This window comes from Lampetra fluviatilis, chromosome 6 (assembly GCF_964198595.1).
Source record: "Lampetra fluviatilis chromosome 6, kcLamFluv1.1, whole genome shotgun sequence".
NCBI lineage: Eukaryota > Metazoa > Chordata > Hyperoartia > Petromyzontiformes > Petromyzontidae > Lampetra > Lampetra fluviatilis.
Window position 1 is genome coordinate 2,406,123 of NC_136280.1, and position 21,951 is coordinate 2,428,073.

Consider the following 21,951-nt stretch of genomic DNA (forward strand, 5'->3'; position numbering starts at 1 on the left):
CACACACGTCGCACACGCCGCACATGCACACAACAACAACCGCACATCCTCACGCAAGACCGCCCCATGCTCACAGAAGTACAAGGCATCGTGGCTGTACATGGACCCATTCAGGCTCAACTCCAACAAGTACACAGCGCCTTTCTTCTGGTTTCAAACCTCATGTCTCCCCCTCTCTCCAACGAGAGCAAAGGCCAATTTGCTTTTGTGGGGGACAATCGTTTGCCTTGTCTCATCCAGGGTGGATTACCTTTTTTTTTACACGCTTTTATTTAACTCACTCTGTCTGTTGTTGTTGTCGTTGTCGTATCCTCAAATCTTGTAACTCAATTTTAACCCACTTCCCAATGTGGTATCGACTGCAAACTTCGTATACTTATGCCTTACTGATGACAATACAGTACTATATTCTATCATAAAAAATAAAAAAATATATTTTTAAACAATCTATTTATTACACGCTTTCTATTAACTCACTCTGTTGTTGTTGTTGTCGTATCCTCAAATCTTGTAACTCAATTTTAACCCACTTCCCAATATGGTATCGACTGCAAACTTGGTATACTTATGTCATACTGATGACAATATTATATTCTATCATAAAAAAATAAAACTCATATTTGTAAACTATCTTTTTTATGTTATGTTTCACCTTGGGTCTAACTGTCCACGCTCAACTCACGTTGGCTGTAAATCACCACGGCCCCCTTACGTTATGGCAAGCCTCGGGGCCACTTCTTGGAGTCGTGGAGTTCTGCCATTACTTGTACGGTACATTTCATTAAAGCGTGTTTAAAAAAGAACTGGATTTTTTTATTATTACTTATTGTTTATTATTATTAGTATATTTATTTCACTAAATTTGAAACTCACCCTTTGGAGAAAACTCCGCTGTATCACATGTTTTGGCTGTCCCATGGGATAAAAGTTAATCGATAAAGTGACAGATGGCATAGATAGCTTTCTTCTGAGACAGAATTACCGAAGGAACTGCGATTATCGTAGGGGTTTCCGCAATATACATTTTTCACAATACGATAAATGCATTTCATGATGACAATTATCGCGATGTCAGTTTCCCACAACCTTGAATTCCTATTTCGCACCCTTGTTGTATTGTGTTTGTCCTTCTTCTTAAGCATGACTCAAGATTACTTGAGCGCGAATCTTCTGCAGTTCACTCAACAGAAGCCTGGCACAAGTCATGCACGGTAATTATAGTGACCTTGCAATCTGTCAGTTACATAAGCGTTATTAATTAAACTACAGAACGATCATGTCACGTGATCACCATGCCATAATACCCCAGGAAAACATTTTGCAAAGAAATAATGTAATGCGTAACAGCGATAGGAAACACACTCTAAAAGAACCACGTAAAATGAGCCTTGCGATAATGACGAAACAGCGACAATTATTATGACGGATCGTGTTGGCTCTTATACGGTATGTCACGAGGAGGGTTGTACCCGTGGCACCCCACGGGAAAGAGAGTAGAGTCGAGGATAGAGAAAGAGAAATGGAAAAGGAAGAGAGAAGGGAAAGCATGGGAGTTTAGAGGAAGCGGATGGAAAGGGAACTGAGAAACGGGAGCTGATGAGGGTTGCGGGGAGCAGGAAAGTGCCGCACGGCGGCGGGAGGGGTAGGATTCAAAGTGGGGGGTGACCACACAGAAGTCACTTGATTTCAGGGAGGCTTGAGCTGATGTTTAGATACTAGCATTTTGCCCGTCCAATGACGGGTGTATCGCAGAAAATCTGAAACTTGCAAGCGAAAAGCAGACCGCGACGTGACATTCATTGCATCAATTCGTGTGCAATTTGTAAGGGCGCAGTGACACAGACCTATTGCATTTAAAGGTCATAATCCCTTGTTCATCATGACGTCCTTTTTACTTTGATGTCTCAACAGCGTGACGGAAATCATGTCACGTGGGGGTTGTAAGTTGACGCCGAGGAGGGGGGAGGAGGCGCCTCGCCCCCCCCATGTAGAGTGACGTCACCCGCTAATGATTAATGTAGGGTGGGCGTGTCCATTTGGAGGACGTCACCTGCTCATGAATATTAACGAGGGGGGGGGGGTGGTCGATGTGGAGTGACGCCACGAGCGTTAAGGACATTCCTGGCTGATTATAGCAGGTCTACTGTACCGTCTATAGACGCTGTAGTGCTGCATCGCCCTAAGGGGCCGTCCATAAATGACGTCACGCGATTTTTGACGATTTTTGACCCCCCCCCCCTCGTCACACGGCGTCACAAAAAGTCAGACCCCCCTCAAATATGACGTCACAAAGCTCTGCCCCCCCTCAAATAAAACATTCTTCAAATCGCTTAAAACTATTATCATTGTAGTGCGTATTTAATGTGCCGCTGCACTCTGATGTTGTAGGAGAAAACATTTCTCAAAAAGTATATTTAATTAAGTAGAACGCGTTGTCTATATTTATTTAATGTTGCGCAATTTGATGTGACGTCACATTTCTCAAACCCCACCCCCATCGTCACACATCGTCACAAATGTCTGACCCGCCACCCCCCCCTAGGTGCGTGACGTCATTTATGGACGGCTCCAAATCGCGGCAGTCTCGAGTTGACCGTTCGGCAGCCCACGTGTTGTGCACGAGTCGATTGCATGCGGGGAGCAGCTGCACCCAGGCGTGCCGAGGCCACAGCGGGCAGCCCCAACGCATTCCTCCACCTCGCACCTTCTCGTGCGGCGTGGTGGTGGTGGTGGTGCTGATGCCGTCAAAGTCAGCCAGCCACCACCCACAAAAGCCAGAGGCGACCTCATTTTTCAATGCCTCGTATACGAAGTCGGATATCTGACGGGCTGAGATACAGGCGGATGTGTGAACGGCGACGCGACCGGACCGAAAATAAATCTAAAATCCGCTTTGACCGAGGGTTGAAATGCTTCAACTGAAGCGAGCGAATGTACGCGGTATTTTTTTTACATTTAGAACGCCAGCGACCTGTTATTGTGACTGTTATTGTGAAAAGATCAGATTCGTGAACACGTGTACCAAATGACAATTTATGCCGCCGGGCACAGAATGTCAACACTGGGCGTGGGCGGTTGATTGGGCCCTCGTGTGTGGGTGCAGGTGACCGCGAAGGTCAGATACGCGACGTCGCACCGCAGCTGTACCGTGCAGAGTTCACGGAAGAAGGAGGAGGCTTCGTGTGAAGATTGTTGAGTGAAGGGAACTGGGCATGAGCTAGCTTGCGTCGAGAATAAAGATCAAATATCTCAACGCCCCTCCCCGCGGGCTGGAGATCGCAATGTGGCCAATGATTAAGCCCAGTGGATTTACTGCTCTCACAAGAGGGCATGCCTCAACATTGCCACATTTCCGCCATTAAACTTTTATTGCAATCAACTTCCCCCAAGGACGAGTTGTACGTATGCACATCTATTTACAATTTTGGTAATCATCAAAAATTAGAGTAGCGTCATCAGAATCGTTCGTTTCTAGCCTTCCTCGATTCGAAGGCTGGCCGCGAGACGGACTATCCTAGGCCATAAGGCTCTGTCAGTTCTTGTGAACAGTTGCTGCATACTGAGCCTTGTCCAAGCATTGACCAGCCATGATCTAGCCACTGCTGGATTAAATCACTCCCAAAGCTGTCACCATTCATCATGGGCTCGTGCAGCAACGCATCTATCCAGCTTCTACGCACCAGCCGCTTTCAAAGCCGAGAAGTGCACAAAACAAGCGTGGCGAGATGCATGCTCGGAATCACATTGAATGACAGCAAGTGAATGGATTGATCAGAGTACGCCAGCTAGAGAAATCTTATTGACTAAACAGAATTGCGAAACTGCAGATAGAATCGTGGGACCACAGATAAAATCGCGGGATGGCAGAATCACGGGGCTTTAAATGGAATCGCGGAGCTGTGTATAGATTCGCGGGGCTTCAGTCGAGAAAGGTAGGTGAAGTGCAATTCATTTGGCAGGACTGTGAGAGATGTTGACACCTTGGGGAGGCCTTCATCCAGCAGTGCACTCACTGGCCGTGGCTGCTAATAATGCTCACGATATTAAATAAGATACTACCGAACACAAAACGCCAATCAAGTTCAATAAGAAGCACAAAATAAAGCGAAAGACAGAGCGAGAACCATTAAAGGGCTCATTGGAATTCCACCAACATTGTGTGATGGCGTGCTGCATTGCTGAGTCATCCCAGGACATCCGAGATCACGAAAACTGAAATATATACGAGCCGGTTGTAACAATCGCCGCACTTTGGCCAGGTGTAATCTGTGAACCCCGGGCGCGTTAAGCCGTAAACCGACGCAGGACGGCACGAATACCTTTGCTCTCCGACATCCGCTTTTATAGTCACGAAGAGAAAGACCATTAGGCAATGCCTATGGCGCCACATGATGTTAAGGCCTTTGCTAATTGCGCCTGCGACCTAGATGACCGAATTGTGCAATTTGGGGTTTGGCGGCTCATGCGAGGATGGGAATACTCGTAAGTTAGCGTCCTTCAACGGATCGTTGTCTGTCAAAGATTACACGGACATGTGGCGGAGCAGATGCCGTTTAGCACGAAGGGAGACCCTTCAGGCAAAGAAGGAAGTTTTTGGGCTTTTTTGTGCGATCACAGTCATGATGCGGATGACTAAAAAAAAGAGTAAGGTGCGAGTCCAATTTGAGAGGACTACTTTTTGTGTTTAGGCCGTAGGTCATAGCGGCAATTGATACCACATAAGGAAGCAAGGCTTTAGTCGCACCAATTTATTTGTACAGTGAATAAGAGGGAATCACTTGAAAACCCCACTCATTTCAAGCGGTGTTCACATAATTCACTGTTGTTGGCCACATCAAGAAAATAGAAACCGCTAAAAAGTCACGCCACCTCAGGTGGTACCGACAGGTAAGTTTCCAAACACGCGATGTGGAGAAAATTAGATCTTTGAAAAATGTATTATATTCCGTATTCAACGTCGTCAGCCATAGTAAATCCACGGCTGGATGAAGGCCTCAAAAAATCCATCACATTCTCTCAGTCATGAGCTGTTTTTCATTGCTCCATCTCTTTGAAGGACTTCACTAGCTTGGCTGCCAGTGCATCACCATTCTTGACCACCAGCCATCATGCCTTCAAGCGGCGTGCCCTGCCCGTATGTAATTGCTCCCCTCTTGGTATCTCAATCCACTTTCAATGTCATTTCTAAGCATGTAACTTTCTGTAATTATTCACCTCAATTTGCTCTCCAGACAAACTCCAACCCACTGCCTTGCAAGGCTGTGCACTACCCATCCAAAAACCGAACCCAAGTCCAGAGTCTATCCAGAACAGCGCTCACTACGTACATCGCCGCGAACAGTCCTCTTTAAGTGCTCGCAGCGTTGTGTGGAGGAAGCCCACTTGGACTGGCTCTTTTCACATCCGCTATTGCACGCTGCACACACCTGATGATTGCTAAACATTAAAACCAGCAGCAGGCTGGGGCGGGACGAATGTGGTCTGGGAAACTTGAGCACGCAACACCCTCTTTTCTAACCACTGTCATCGTCATCGCCCACGATAAATCCACCGTTGGATGAAGGCCTCCCAAGAACAGCATTAACATTTTCGGTGCGTGTTTACTGTTAGGTTTGCGTGCGGTCTTTGTAAAATTAGCACTCGTTCCCCCACGCCTGCCCCTTGACCACGTCCCACGGGATGGAATTACTGCTGCTGCATCAGGGCTCGGTGTGCCGAAATTTAAGAGAAGCTGCGGATTTCAATGGACGCTCCATCTCCCATGACGATAAATGAAGGAGGGTGGAGGAAACAAACATGGGCGAGAACACTTTTTTTTCTTAAAATGTCTACATCAGCGTCGGCACTGCGTCTCGCGGTGACCTGGTTCGTGAACTCAGATGACGTCTCCCTCCTACCCCACGCTCCCCTCCGCAGTCATAGTCGCGCCCTCCGATTAGTTCAATATACATACATAGGCGATGGTAGTAGCATACATTTAAATTCTTGATTATCTATCCAGGTTTCGGATTAACTGTAATTGCAAAAAAAAGAAAAAATATGTATTTTACGAGCAAGTTAACTCTTGACTTAAAGCTTTCGTGACTGCAGGAATTCATATTCTTAGGTCTTTCGATAAAGTCACGTAGATAGGTTGAAAGAAAATAATAAAACAAATAACAGAAAACTACGACGTTTCGATCGCAAAGCAAGCGGTTGTTTTCTCCGCTTGTGTTGCGATCGAAACGTCGTAGTTTTCTGTTATCTTTGATTATTTTCTTTGAACCTATCTACGTGACTTTACCGAAAGACCCAAGCATATTTTACGAGCACTCACCATTTAAATTATTAGCTGCTCCTCACTCATCGAGGGTCAGCGATTCAGTGCTCACGTGACCCCCAACTATGTAGGCAAGTAAACCGATTACTTGAATAAACAATAATACAAAACAGACAGGCCGCTCCCCCACAAATATCTCGAATAATCGACTGCTGACTTTACTCGCAACGATTTTAATTTGCGTGGCCGCATGTTTGTTTTCATTTCCCAGCCCAGAAGGAGCTCAGACGTCACACGGGCACAGAGCACAAACGTCAGTCGTGATCCTGAGCCGCAAAGCAACGCAACGTTGACAATTTTCATGGACTTTGTCACTCGATTTGTCGATAATTGGCGATCGCCCGTGAAGGGGTCGTCGTGCCCCGCTTCGCGGCTGGTGATCGGTTTGCCACAATAATGACACCAAATACCCCGGGCCACGATCCCAAGTGCAAAACACTCAACATATATTAATATGATGAATAAATATGAGTAGATCAAAACTCACCACGATAAATATATGAGAACAATTCGGTCTATACATCTACAGGCTTTCTGATTCTCTGGTATAGGAAAGTCCATGGCTTTAGCTTAGCCAGCGAGTGTACAGGCGGTGCAACTGCAAAGGGGCCCATGGGCCGGAGTGACGAGGGGAGAAGATGGACAGGGTTCGGGTCCCGTCTCATTCCTTGTATTAGGGCCCTTTCTAACCATGCCACGCCATTGGCTCACGGGGTGATGGACACAAATATATTTTTAATTGTCTTGGTGAGACAGACGCTTCTCAGGATAATAGTCTATGACCAAAAACCCACCACGAAAAAGCTTGATTTATGTGTTTTGTACAATTTTCCTTGAAATAGAATGAGCCGTAACAACCTGATACACGACCCTCTTCGAAAAAGTCTTGCGACTGGATTTGTTTACTGGGTTGTTCACTTATAATGCGGCTCACACAACCAGAATCACCGAACACCCCTCTCTCTGTCTCCCCGCTTCGTTCGCTTGAAGCTAAGTTACAGTTGTGTGAAGCACAAAGTTGCCATCCGTTAACGTCCATCACAAGTGATTAATGCGTGACCAAAACCCGCAGTGACACACAATGCCAGCCTTGTCTGTGTGTATGTGTGCGTATGTGTGCGAGTACGTGTGTGTGGGGGGGGCGATAGTGTAGCGGGTAGCGCGCTGCGCTACGAACCCGGCAACTCGAGATTGATTCCCGCTCACGCACAACACCGGTGACGATGATCTGATTTTCTGAACTAGTTCTCGGACTCCAAAAAAGCGGCTGTGCGTGGTGCTGGCCACTCATCCCCTCGTGTGCCGTGCCGGTCTTTGTAGGTGCGCGCTAACAGCACTTGCCCGAACAGTCTGTTAAGCCTATACGGGGGATCTTTGTCTGTTGTCGGGAGCGGTCGTTTAGCCAGTGGTGGTGCTGACCACACAGCCCCTTCATTAGGTGCTCGCAAACAGCACTTGCCCCAAAAGTCTGTTAAGGTTGTACGGGGGATCTTTGTCTTTGTATGTGTGTATTGAGAGAGCATTAGATAATGCAATTGTAGTAAAGAGATGCATACAGAGATGAGCATGGGGAGTGGTGATGCAGTGGTGTTTGCACTGCACTATGAGTTCGATTACAGACCACAGCTGATATGTATTGACATCTGGACAGGTGCACACCCCCCATTTCGCCAACCCGCAATCACCACGGTGTGTCCATGCATGGTCAAACAGACGCTACGTGGAGAGGCCATCATCCAACAGTGAATTGACAAAGAGCTGTGAATTAGTATTATTAGTATCATCATCATTACTATGCAGCGATAGCGGAAACGCCAGAGATGGGAGAGATGTTGGGTGATGCAATACAGGGAACTCATGGCAATGGAGAGGATGAGATGGGGTTTTGTGTAGCATGGTTGTCATGGACCCTGGATCAAGGCAGTGAAATGGGGCCCATCCCTTGTCCAATTTCCCTCGTCTCGACATAGCCTGGCACCCAGGCCCCTCCGGCACGTGGGCTATTGGTGCAGCTGCACGGCCTGCACACTCGATAATAAGCCACTTCCACTGGGGTTGTTATACTGCAGAGAGAGAGAGTGAATGAAAGAGGAGGAAACAACACTCGCCACAGACAATGAGCGTGGCCGGCCATGGGAGAGGCATGGGAAGGGCGCCCGTTACTCTGCCTGCTGACATTTGGAGAGCATTCACACATTTTGTTTTTATCAATCAGTACTTGGGTGTCGATAACAGCCCTCAACACGGGGGACACAGTCACAGAGCCATTGAGCCCCAGAGATATGCACGGCAGATCCACAGGCAGACGTTGAGAGACATACGTTAGAGACATACAAGGATAGAGACAGGGACACATTTAGAGGCAGTCATTAAGAGGCCCACACACCCATGATGACACACAGACACAGAGACACACAGACACAGAGACACACAGACACAGATATACAGACACACAGACATAGAGACACAGAGACATAGAGACACACAGACACAGAGACACACACATCGAGACACACAGACACACAGACATAGAGACACACAGACACACACAGACACAGAGACACACAGACACAGAGACACAGAGACACACAGACATAGAGACACACAGACACACACAGACACACAGACACAGAGACACAGAGACACACAGACACACAGACATAGAGACACACAGACACACAGACACAGAGACACACAGACACAGAGACATAGAGACACACAGACACAGACACACACAGACACACACAGACACACAGAGACATAGAGACACACAGACATAGAGAGATGCAGGAACAGAAAGAAACACAAAGATACAGTATCTATACAGTATCTGTGTGTGTCTCTTAGCCACTAAGAGACACACACACACACTGTCTTTGATATCTATATACTGTATAGATACCAAAGCCAAAATTTCCCGTGTAGCCTTAACAGACTGTAGGGGCAAATGTTGTTAGCGAGCACCTATGAAGGCCGGCACGGCACACGAGGGGGTGGGTGGCAGCACGACGCCCGGCCGCCTTTGTCTCCCCAGTGGCGATGTTTACACACCGCACCAGGTACTCATTTGCGGCTGAGTCGACCTAGGGGAGGCCCAGAACCGTTTCAGATAATCGGGAATCGAACCCTGGTGGCCGGGTTCCTAGCGCAGCGCGCTAACCGCTGCCCCACCGCTCCCCAAACACACACAAAGGCGAAACAAAGACACGAAATGCGCAGATACACGAGACAACCCACACGTCAGACACTGGGACACAGGCATAGAGGAACGCGTGGACACTGAGACAAGACACACAGAGACTGAGAATGACACGCACACAATGACACATTGTCAACGTGACGAGCACACAGACACACACGCTCACACAATGGTGCACACACACACACATTTGATTCTATTGTGTGACAACAGAAGATCGTATAAATCACACAGAAGCAAAGATACATGGCTACTCACACTCACTCACACAAAGACAAATATCCCCCCTATTGTATAGCCTTAGCAGACTGGTTGGGCAAGTGCTGTTAGCGATTAGCGCCGATGAATGTCGGCACGGCACACGAGGGGGTGGGTGGCAGCACCACGCCCGGGCCGCCTTTGTCTCCCCGGTGCTGATTGTTTACACACCGCGCGACGTGGTCTCATTTAAGGTCGAGTCGACCTACGTGCGGCACGGGAGCTGTTGGAGATATTCGTCACCGATGTGGGCCCGTGAGCGGGAATCTCAACTCCGTGCGTCAGGCTCAGCGCGAAACACACACACAGACACACACACACAGACACACAGACAGACACACACACAGGGACACACAGACAAACACACACACAGGGACACACACACAGACACACACACAGACATACACACACAGACACACGGACACACACACACACAGACACACACACAGGGACACACAGGGACACACACAGACACATACACAGACACACACGGACACACGGTCGAGAAACCATTGCAACGGCAGAGTCGCACGCAACGCAAGCAACTCACGTCCATCATCGCCTCCTCCCCACTCCCCACGAGGCGTGCGAGCCAAGCCGGGGGCAGCAGCAGGGGCAGGGGCAGCAGGAGCAGGGGCAGCAGGAGGGCAGGAGGGCGGTGACCGATGCGACTGCCGGGATCCTTGGGGCTGGTTGGGGCTGGTGGTGGTGCCGCTGCTGCCGCTGGCGGCTTCTGCAAACGACTCCGGGGGGAGGGGGAGGAGCGGGTGGGTGATGGGGGGCCTCTAGGCACCCCCCCCCTCTCCCGTAGCAGCGTGGAGACGCGATAGGAGGAGACAGATGGAGAGGCAGCGAGGAGGAGGATATGGAGACACACAGGGAGAGACACACACACAGAGAGGGGAGGATGAGAACCGGAGAGAGAGAGAGGCAGCGAGAGAGGAGGAGGAGATGGAGAGACACACAGAGACACACACACAGAGGGGAGGATGAGAACCGGAGAGAGAGAGGCAGCGAGGAGGAAGAGATGGAGACACACACAGAGAGACACACACACAGGGGAAGATGAGAACCAGAGAGAGAGAGGCAGCGAGATAGGAGGAGACGCAGAGAGACACGGGGAGGGACCAGAGGAAACAGGGAACGACGGTTCAGTGAAACCCTCTGCACAAAAGCGATGCCATGGGTCAGAACAGAATCAGCAGAAGCAGCAACAGTGGAAGAGGAGGAGCGAGGGGGGGTTGCAGCGGTGATGCACAGCAGAACGTGGATGGGGGTGGGGGGCAGGCGGACCCACGGATCAGCCGCCGCTGTTTCACACAAAGGCGCGCAGCCTCCGGAAGCAGGAAAAAAAAATCCCTCTCACGCCACCAATACCCCCCGTAAATAAATAAACAAACACACAAAAATCGATTCCGACCGTTCTCAATCCACCAATGGATGAAAGCCTCCCCGGCACTTCACGGTCGGTAGAGATGTTGACCATACTTCACCAGGGATGGTCATGCGGGTTCCGTGATGGAGAGGGGAGGGAGTGGGCTGGGTAGGGGGCAGGACCGTCACTTATCACTGATGATTAAAAACAGCTAAACACGTTCGTCAATAACACTGTGTGTGTGGTCTTAAAAGGGCAACGGCGACGATTCGGGCAATAGGCCTTAATCATGAACACAAAGGACAGAGAGATGGGCTGGAATAGAACTTGGGTTTGCAGGTTCATAGCGCAGTGCGATAACCACTGTCTCACCGCTCCACAATTGAATGTGAAAAACTGGACACATTCGTTCATAACAACACCGTGGCACAAAAAAAAATAAGCGACGTTTCGGGCAATTGTCCGTCTTCAGAGCACAATGATTTGTAACGAATGTTTTTGTTTGTTGTTGGGTTTGTGCTTGTGCGCCACTGTCAACGCAGCAGCAGCATCACCAAATGATGTTTACTCTGGAACATAAAAACAAATAAGCTCGTGGGAGCGTTGCACAGAGCAACGCTCATGGTATGTGAACTGATGTGAAATCAAGAGTGTTGCTGCTGTAATTGTCAACATTTGCTTCTTTTTGTGTAAAGTCACAATTGATATCAGGATCGTCCCTGCCCCCCCCTCTCTATCCACCAACCCGCATTGACCAGCGTGGTGAAGTATGGTGGATTTCTGCATCATGATTGGACACAGCTAGCAGTGGATAGATTGTGACGACATGAAAACCAACGTCCGGACGGATGATTGAACACGAACACTGGCGTCTACCAAGTGCGCACCGCGGGGGTGAAAGATTAACAGTTTGGACTCTCCCATCAGCAGCGGTTCAAGCAACGGTCCCAATACCCCCCCCATCTCCAGGCGCGAACTTGGTTTCGCCCGCTCCCAGCTGGCCACGTGCTCGCCGCGCGCTTCCGGGTTGCATGAATTACCGAGACTTGCCGCGTGACCTTTGTTGAATGGTCAATGTAACGCACGAAGACTGCAGTGATCTCTAGTCGTACACGTTAACCAAGCGTCGGTGTAATTCGTAACGCGGTTTCGCTACATTGTGTTCTTTTTTTGTGTGTGGGCCATCATGAACAGCGTTAGAGGCTTGGTTGCCCGGTCTGCACCGCTATTCTTGCGACGGCACGCGGGTCCTGCAATCGTCGCCAGCGTCGGCATCAGCAGTGAGAGCAGCAGCAGCAGCAGTGAGAGCAGCAGGACGACTCACTTTGGCTTTGAGACCGTCACTGAGGCTGAAAAGAGCGACAGGGGTGAGCGGGGCGGAGTGCATCCATCGTTGGACCTACTTGTTTGACCTTGGCAGTACCTGGACCACTACTACTACTACACAGTCCACACAGATGCAGGACAAAAGTTGAAGCGTTTATTGTTTAATATTTTTATTATTTTATTATTTCCCTTCTACGTGACTTTACCGAAAGAACCAAGAATATGAATCCCTGCAGTCACGAAAGCTTTAAATCAAAAGTTGAAGCGTTGCCAAGCACTACTGACCCTATAACCCATAAACCCTAGCACCCCCTCTAACCGTAACCCCTAAGCTCTGAGATACCTGTTCCTGAACTCTAACCCCTGATCGTAAACTTTCAACACGAAAACCAAAGAAGCAGAGTCATCCCGTCTTATTTCATCAACTGAAAGCTAAGCTGTAAAGACAGGAGGGGTTCACTGAATGAAGGTGTGCGAATGGAAATGTGGTCTCGTGCCACAGATTTTCTTTCCAGGCACCTTCGGGGACAGTAACCACTCCCATTAGGACGTGTCGCGATTACCTAGGAAAGCCGTGCCGAGTCCGAATTTTTTTTTGCAGGATGGTCCTACATTAAGATGGTTGGAAAATGCCATTTTAAGGAACGTTTTAAATCGTGTGGTAGGGATCTGGAGTACCCGGAGAAAACCCCACCGGGCATGAGAGTACGCACCAGACTTTCAGGAGGTTTGCCAGGAAAGGTCTTATGAGCAATTAAAAACTAAATTAACATCGCCATGGCAAGACCTTATTTTGCCGACCACGGAGAAATGATTGCACGGTGGTGATGGTGATGATAACATTTATTTTATCCTGGCCAAAATTTCAGCACGATTGGACGTTACATCCCAACCCTCATGAAGAACCATACTTGTTTTATTGGCGTCGAGTGCTTGGAAAGCGTGCTTAAAACTTGGCACACGGTAACTTTGTGCTTTATAAATAAATATATATAAACACCCTGACCTAATGTCCCACTTTAGAACAGCTGACAGGGATTGTGAATTCCTCCCCCAAGCCTTCATCTCTCACCGTCTTTAGATGCATCTGGTTACTCGCACTTGAGCTTACTTCATCGCTCCATCTCCAAGATGGACATTCTCTTGGCTGTGTTCTCTCATTTGGCCGCCAATCCATCGTTGTTTAGGGCATCTGGCCATCATCCCTTCTCATGACATCTCCTGGCCAAGCCACTTGGCAGTCAATCTGTCTCTAACTAGCATACCTTTAATTGGTGGAAACCCACCACCAGCACCATCATTGCCCACTACTACCATCAACCTCTTACACCGCCCTACATTACCTTCTAGCATCCCTCTACATGCTGGGGCACACCGTCTTTAATCGCTTACATTAACATTAGCTACCTCGCACATGCCGCTGACACTTAGGCTACGCACGTTTTTCAACCTTTATAAACCATTTGCCTTTAGAAACCAAGCCCCTTTTCCTGATGACGACCACTTGTGTTACGATCGAAACGTCGTAGTTTTTTGTTATTTTCTTTGAACGTATCTACGTGACTTTACCGAAAGACCCAAAGAATAGCATACATGCTCTGGTATTTTTGTCTCGGTGTAATTCCAAACATGCGTCATGATGCTTCTTTGCGCACTTTTCAGATTCTCTAATTTTCTGCACCAGAACACACGCACAGCTTGCCCTACAAAATGATCAGGCACTCTGTTGATAGGGTTGCACAATCGTGAATAAAAAAAACATCACTACTGGCGTCACTAAAATACTTTATTATGGACAAATTATACACTAACTTAAGGCAATAACCCTTCTTCAGACTAAAGGATTGGCAGAGCAATTGGCTATGTTATAGTTGGAGATCACATTTTATTTATTTACTGCCTTGAATTAAAGGAATCGGTACATAGAAGTGGCAATCAGCCTCGAGGCAAAAGTCTTAACCGTCGCTGGAAATCTTAATTCATATCTTAGATCATCGTACTCTAAGCCAACCACTGCGTCATCCTTCCACCCTCACATTGGCTGCTGATCAAAAATTACATAGCAGTCACTGCTTAGAAATATATGTTCTATATTTGTCATCGGTGACATGGGCTACAGTCTTGTGGTTTCAAAACTTTTGCAATGCAAATGGCTTTAATGAATGTGAAGGGAAGTGCTTATACATTTCTTAAGTGTTGCCTGAGTCTGGTTAAACATTGAGCTTCGTACATACCTGCATCCCCCCCATTCTTCTACCCCCCTCCCCAATTGGGTTGTGGCGTCTGTCTATATAATCTTATCGCGACGGTGGGGGGAGGAATTTCAGACCGATGATTATGATCTCCTTGCTCTAGTCAAAACGTCTCTCCTGTTAAATAAACAGCTCATGTGCTCCATTCAACTTGTCATCAGTGTTAATATTCCCAGCAGCCCTCCATGTATTGAAAATGCAAGCTACCCTATGGTAACTATCATCGGCCATTGTCTATCCACTGCTGGATAAAAGCCTCCCAAAGGCATCGCCAATACTCACAGTCTTGCTACGCACGCAACAATCCGTACGGCTTTGGCACACGATCTGTCACCATTTCTGCATCTCTGCAGTAGATGCCCTCTTGCGTCTGTTCCCTCCTTTGGCTGCCACTTTTAGTCTCGACCGCTGGACCATGCTTCCTTCTAGCTCTCTCGTATCCTGCTCAAGTACACATTTCTTGATAGTCAATATGATGTCTCTAACTTGCGTTTTGTTCTCCGATTAGTTTATCTGTCATAATCAGAACGCACAAAAATAGTGCAACGCTTACCCACATACCTCTTAACTGATACTCCTATTAACGATGCCCTAGATTTGAAATGTGTATGCTATTTGAGGCTTTGTTTGGATGAGAAAATATAATCTTCTTATCCATAATTATCTTTGCATTAACGGGAGTCATCTTGCGTGAATAATAAACATGGATAATATAATCAGCTCGTAGGGCCCACCACATCAAATCGGATGAGAGAAACTTCACTGTAACATCATGCCGTGCATACAAGGTACCTGATTTTCGCGTGTCTGTGCTTATGCTCGCCTCCAGTTTATGGAGTCTTCAAGAACGTCGCCAAGAATTACGACATCATGAACGACGCAATGAGCCTGGGGATCCACCGCCTCTGGAAGGATTCTCTTCTCGACATCATGAAACCGACCCCGGGCACGCGGCTGCTGGACGTGGCAGGAGGCACCGGTAAGGGTCACTCAGCAGTGCCGACGGTGGCGCGGCGGTTACCGTTGTGCTTCGCAGAAAACCGCTCTGGCTGGGTTCGACTCCTGACTCGGGCCCCCTTTCTCGGTGGAGTTTCTATGTTCCTCTGCTGTTCTGCATGGGTTTCTTCCAGATTTTTTGCTTTGCTTCCATAGCCAGAATACGTACATTGTTACTGGTATTGGCCAAACATTCGAATGCACAACAACTACCTGCAAAATTACCAAATTAAAGGGATTACACACAACAGCAACGTCTCCCTCAGCTGTGAAAACTTGGCAGGACCCTCCCGAGAAAGAGCCTTGAGACTTAGGGGAAGACGCCTTCCTGGGTAAACAGACGAAATATTGGAAAATAATGCATGGGCATCCTGTCTCAGCCCAGCTATATTTACCAACATAATTAATTTACAGCCCTTTTACAACCCTTTGTCAATCCAGGCACGAGGGTTGTTTGGCCATACTTCACCACGCTGGTCAGTGTAAGTTTGCGAAGCTCCGGGGGGGTTGCGCGACCAAGACCAGCTCAGATATCGCCAGGTTCATATTCGCAGGACCATTGAGGGGTCGTTGTCCACCGCTCGACCCTCACTCACGTGACACGCCTCTTTAAATTCGCAGGCGACATATCCTTCAGGTTTCTGGAATGCCTGCAGCGCGCGTCCCAGAGGCGAGCTAACGCGTCGTCGCAGAACCTGACGTGGGAGGAGATCGCGGGCTTCTATCGCGCGGAGCGGCCCGGAGACTGGGACGCGCGGGGTGCCGTCGCCGTCGTGTGCGACATCAACAAGGAGATGCTGCGCGTCGGGCAGAAGAGGGCCGAGCAGCAGGGCTTCTCCGAGGGTCAGAACACGTGAAGCCTGTGGCGTGAACTTGTTGTGGTCAGGGGGTAGGGGGGGGAGCACAACACAGTGACGTGTTAAACAAACTTTAAACAAATGTTATCGACGAGCCATTTGAGTGTTTGCCGATTCACTGAACTGAAGCAGACGCATGGTGCTGCTATATATTTTTCACGGTTATGAGTGTCAACCTTTCCACGGTGGGAGGTCGCTCCCTCTCCAATGCCCCATCGTCTGGAACTCCCTTCACAAAGCAGTGTGTGCTGTCGCCTCCCTGCGCCTGTCCAAGCCCCAGGATTCGCAACATGGGTGCAGCGCTACGAGGCAGCAGCTGTTTGTTTTTTAGGTCGATCCATCCTTTACGTTTTAGGAATCACACTCGGGTCAATGTGGAAAAATCGGGTCACCATTTAAAAAGCGCTTCTCAGCTCAATGGGCCTTACCTGAAAAACGCTTCTTGGATGAATGACTGAATGTGCCTCTGGTTTTGTTCCCCCCACACCCCCCCCCCCCCCCCCGATCAGGGCTCATGTGGGTGGTCGGCAACGCGGAGGAGCTTCCCTTTGCCGACAGTCGGTTTGACATCTACTCCATCGCCTTCGGCATCAGGAACATTACGCACATCTCCATTGTGAGTGATGACCTTTATAGTTTTTATATTGCTTTATTGGATCATCATCACCGTCGGCATAGGGAGGCCCTCATCCAGCAGTGGACTGACATAAGTGCAGCACACGAGGGGGGCGGCGACGGCTTGGGGAGGCGTTAAGCAGGGGATAGATCATGAACGATGATGATGGTGATGAAGACAGCATAATGATAACGTTTTGTTTGGCTTGTGATTGTATCAATTTATTTTTAAATTCTCTGCGACTGCAGGCATTAGAAGAAGCTTACCGGGTCCTGCGGCCTGGCGGAAGATTCCTTTGCCTGGAGTTCAGCAAGGTCACAAACCCCATCTTGCAACGGTAATGCTCTGGTAGTCATGCCATGCTGTCTACGGTTCACTGACGCATTCTGTACGCTGACTAATGTCGCTGCGAACAATAACATTTCGAGAGCTGCGTCGGTAATTTTAGAAGTGGGTGTGAGTTCCGTGCTAAAGTGATGTAATGCGATATTTTAAATCTAAATGGAGATGCACACACGCATTCCACGTTCATTGCTAATCGTTTTACCAGAATGCCACGTTCAGCCACTTCTAGTTTCACCCCCAGCTGTTTTTGTTGTTACAAGTCAGGCTAGATTCCGCATCGGATAGCTCGAAGCCAGCGGACGTGTTTGCGCGTTTTTATTGGCATGACGTGTCCGATGATTCGCTCCACGTGCTGGAAGCCTCTTCAACAACTGAACTCCGCATCCTGGAAAGTTCCTAGCACGTGGAGCGAAACGTCAGACATCATGCGGTCCAACTTGGGAATGTACTTTCTGCTACAACTCCGGAAACACAGCAGACAACGGCGCACGGCACAACCGTCAAAACCTGCGCAGCGGTAAAGAATAGCGCACGTGTTGAACGGGGCCGTTGACTCGTGTTCCCTGTGGCTGTTTTGTGTCTCCCTTCAGATTGTATGACCTCTACTCATTTCAAGTCATCCCGGTGCTTGGGGAAGTGATTGCCAAGGACTGGAAGTCCTATCAGTACTTGGTTGAGAGCATCCGTCAGTTTCCCGATCAGGTACGTGAGACGAGACGAATGATCTTTGACCCCTGTACATCGGACAAAGATGGGGAACCGTTCTTCCTCCCGGTGATTCGATTAATAGGCATGACACAGAGTGGCACCAATGTGACCTAGAATTCGAATCCGCCAAAGTCACCTCGGGTTTAACTGGATTCTCAAGTGTCGTGAGTCATTGGACTCAGCCCGATAGCGACCACTAGTGGCTTCAGGGTGTCATAGGTGCGCTATAACATTTGAATTTTAAAAAATATCGGTTCTTATACACGTGATTCGATGCTTGCTCCGTGAGCGTAAGATCCGGTAGTTAAATAATTATTAATTATTTAAGCATCTCGTAGACAAACCTTGTAACAGATTGCCTTGTTACGGAGCTATAGAAATGGTTATTACCCCACCGATTGGGACAATAAAACCAGCGTATGTAGAGATGAACGCGGCTCGCAGTGAGGGGGGGACGGTGTCGCGAGAAAGTTTTGTGCGAGTTTCGTCACACGCTTGTTTAACCGCGCTTGTTTAACCGCGCTTGTTTAACCGCGCTGGTTTGCAGGAAGTGTTCAAGGCGATGATTGAGGATGCCGGTTTCCGGCACGTGACTTACCGCAACCTGACCAATGGCATCGTCGCGGTGCATTCCGGATTCAAGATTTAGCGGCGCCATGAAGCTATGACGACGGGCACATCGTGGCTTGCTGCGGCTCAATAAACCACAGACGTCGATCGTTAAACAAATACTTTTTGAGGTCACTTGCTCTGGGATTTTGAAACATTTTTCTTAACCATAACCATGGGTCAATTTTCCACATCCGGCACACCACGTCCAACATACCTTTGTCTATGGCTGTGGCTGCTACTCACGTGCTGACTCCAATTTACCGGCGACTTGGAAAATTAAATTATTTGGTGAGAAATTAAACCGTAAGCAGAATCTTGGATACACTACAGCAAGGGACATTTGATAAAAGTAGGTACGTACATGTGCAATTTTTCTGGGTTTTGTAAACTAAATTTTCTTTACAAATATTATTCGTGGGAAGGCGCGAAAGAGACTTAATTTGGGGAAATAAATATGCCCAGTGTTTATATTCGACATCTTGATATGCGATTGCATTTAGACACCGTTAAATAAATCCAAATTGCTTTTCATCGTCGCGATCAGATCGCCATTTACTGCACAAAGCCTGCCACTTGAAGCGCGTGGAAATATGCAAAGCGTGTCTTGACTCACTGCCCATCGTCCAGTTTGTGCGTCGCGATGCACAAGGGTTGTGCGTGCAAATTGCTCCCCTCTGCAATTTGCGCATATTTTGTCCGATGACTTGAATGTTTTGTTTCTTGGGAAACGCAGATATTTTTTTTGCAAGAATAAATACGTGCTCATTCACTTTGTCGTCTTGATGCGGTAATTTCATTGCATGCTGCTGCGTGGAAAGGCATTCAAAACTGGCAAAATAAACACAACGGTACGGTCCGTTAAGTAAAAAAAAAATCTTTGCACTTGGCACGGCGTACTCCGCACGATGTCACTGACGTCGCAGCGTGCTCCGCGTATTGTGACATCGTACACGGGGAGAGAGAGAGCAGAATGCACGATAGCCAGTCGTATCGTCACTCGTTCTGTATTCGCGTTTAAAATGTGTTTAGAGTGTAACGTTGACCGTGTCATGGCCCCCCTGAGTTTTTGTATGCCCTCCGCTTACCCCTTTAAACAAGCTTGTGCCCCTCTGCTCCTTCCCATCCATCCCCCTACCCTTTCGTGATCCTTAGTCCCCCTCTATCGCTGTCACTCGGTCGTCAATCATTGTACGCCCCCTGCCACCTGCATCGTTCTCTGGTCAAGCGCCTTGACTGAAGGGCGCTCTACGAATGCCAATTAGATTTCGGTGGTCCACTTATCCTGTGCCTGCAATCCAAAACTCTTCCCAGCAGAGGGCGCCATGGCAATGCAACTTTTGCATGAACGCAGCGCCCCAATGGTCAGCACGCACTTGGGAAACGCGGTACAAAACCAGTGGCTCGCGCGCGTGGTGTGTCGCGCCCGTAGGAGGAAGCATGCACAGTATATTTGTAGGGGTAACGTACTATAGATAAAACCAAAAAGATAAAATGCAGTCAAAGGCAGAGGAGAAGAGGAAAGCCTTAGGCGTGGACTCTGTGCCGGATTAAGCTAGTGCAGGGCCTGTAGCATATGTTATAAAGGGGTCCTAAATAAAAAAACATATATAAAAACGTACATTTTAAATTTGCATAGTAAAGTTATTGTATTTTTCATTTGCTATACAGCCGGATAATACGACATCGCTAACCTTAAACATCCAGTCGTTGATAAAAATTGAAGGCAGTATATTACTATAGCAATAGAGCAAGTGCAGAATCACTCAACCAGAATTGATAGCTTGAACGCATTTAGCTCGGGGCCCTTGAAAGTGTGGGGCCCGTGGCATATGTAGCTACTTGTGCTACTGGGATAATCCGGCACTGCGTGGACTTGGAATTGAGATGCGGCGCAGTTGACCGCAAGAGATGCCATGTTTTTTGTACAAATACTGTAGATACCTGTGGCACCTGAGATGAAAATGACAATTATAGCAAACACAGGGCCGTGTGGCCTGGGTCCACGGAGAACGTGGACGGATGTATAAATGTCTTGTATGCGAGAAAAAACAACGATGCTTTTCGCAAGAGGACCCTGCGCCTGGGCTCAATTGCATGCACGAGTGTTTGCATTGGGGAGGGAAATCGGGGGCGGGAGGGTGGTTAATTAGTAGCTCTGCACAGATAAATTCAGTAATCCATTGTTGCACTGCCATCTTCCTGGCCACCTCGCAGCTCAAGTTTACAAAGCACAGTGCTACTGTATTCCCAGGCAAGTCGCCTGTTATAGTCCCAATTCCAAAGTCTGCATCAACAACTGCTGAGCTTCCCCAACACGGCGAAATTGGGTCGCATCGTTCGGGGGGATTTCACAGAATGTTTTAAATCTGAGATTCAATCATCTGGGATTTACCCGATCTCGGGTGAGATGTCGAAAGGGGCCGTCCATAAATGACGTCACGCACCTAGGGTGGGGGGGGGGTCAGACATTTGTGACGATGTGTGACGAGGGGGGGGGGGGATTTGAGAAATGTGACGTCACATCAAAATGCGCAACTTTAAATAAATATAGACAACACGTTCTACTTAATTAAATAGACGTTTTAATCAATGTTTTATCCTACAACATCAGAGTGCAGCGCCACATTAAATACGCACTACAATGACAATAGTTCTTTGGGGGGGGGGGGGGGCAGAGCTTTGTGACGTCATATTTGAGGGGGGGTCTGACTTTTTGTGACGCCGTGTGACGATGGGGGGGGGGGGTCAAAAATCGTCAAAAATCCCGTGACGTCATTATTGGACGGCCCCAAAGTTAAGCCCGCTGATGTGTTTGGTTGGGCGACCACCACGCAGTGCAAGAACATTCATCGTTGCTCTGTACTTCTATGTTGCAACCTCTATGGTGGTGGAGTATGGGCATGTACCGTAGTCACCGACGAACCGCACAACAAAGGGGGGGGGGGGGTGGGGCTCATCCAGCAGTGGATTGACAGCAGATCTGTGCCATGTTGACACGTGGGTTATTTTAAGTGGCAAGGCCACGGTTAACACCAGTGGATAGGGAAGGGGGGGGGTAAGGAAACAGCTGCACACCGCCAACAAAGAC

General features: G+C 48.4%; 2 protein-coding genes across 7 annotated transcripts in view; one reads left to right on the forward strand and one right to left on the reverse strand.

The window, feature by feature from the left end:
* Positions 1 to 11,171, reverse strand: part of LOC144933034 (CAP-Gly domain-containing linker protein 2-like) — a 51,186-nt gene extending 40,015 nt beyond the window's left edge. For 2 of the 6 annotated variants that reach the window (XM_078857484.1, XM_078857491.1), the window contains exon 1: positions 10,327 to 11,169. The gene's annotated coding sequence lies outside the window, so the exon portion shown is untranslated. Of the gene's footprint in view, positions 1 to 10,326 lie in introns of all 6 variants that reach the window. The other 4 variants (XM_078857489.1, XM_078857487.1, XM_078857490.1 and 1 more) reach the window with 3 other exon arrangements.
* Positions 11,172 to 12,190: 1,019 nt separating this feature from the next.
* COQ5 (coenzyme Q5, methyltransferase) lies at positions 12,191 to 19,590 on the forward strand. The gene is made up of 7 exons (XM_078857283.1): positions 12,191 to 12,518; positions 15,559 to 15,708; positions 16,347 to 16,568; positions 17,092 to 17,198; positions 17,447 to 17,535; positions 18,134 to 18,245; positions 18,799 to 19,590. Exons 1-7 carry the CDS (start codon positions 12,338 to 12,340, stop codon positions 18,898 to 18,900), a joined length of 963 nt encoding a protein of 320 aa, XP_078713409.1. The 5' UTR covers positions 12,191 to 12,337; the 3' UTR covers positions 18,901 to 19,590.
* The last annotated feature ends 2,361 nt before the right edge of the window (positions 19,591 to 21,951 follow it).

Bases quoted from the DNA above. Each gene is read 5' to 3' on its own strand.
- COQ5 (XM_078857283.1), top strand. From the start codon at position 12,338: ATGAACAGCGTTAGAGGCTTGGTTGCCCGGTCTGCACCGCTATTCTTG. The intron at 12,519-15,558 runs GTGAGCGGGGCG...GCTCGCCTCCAG, and splicing joins GGCTGAAAAGAGCGACAGGG to TTTATGGAGTCTTCAAGAAC. The intron at 17,536-18,133 runs GTAATGCTCTGG...GTCTCCCTTCAG, and splicing joins ACAAACCCCATCTTGCAACG to ATTGTATGACCTCTACTCAT.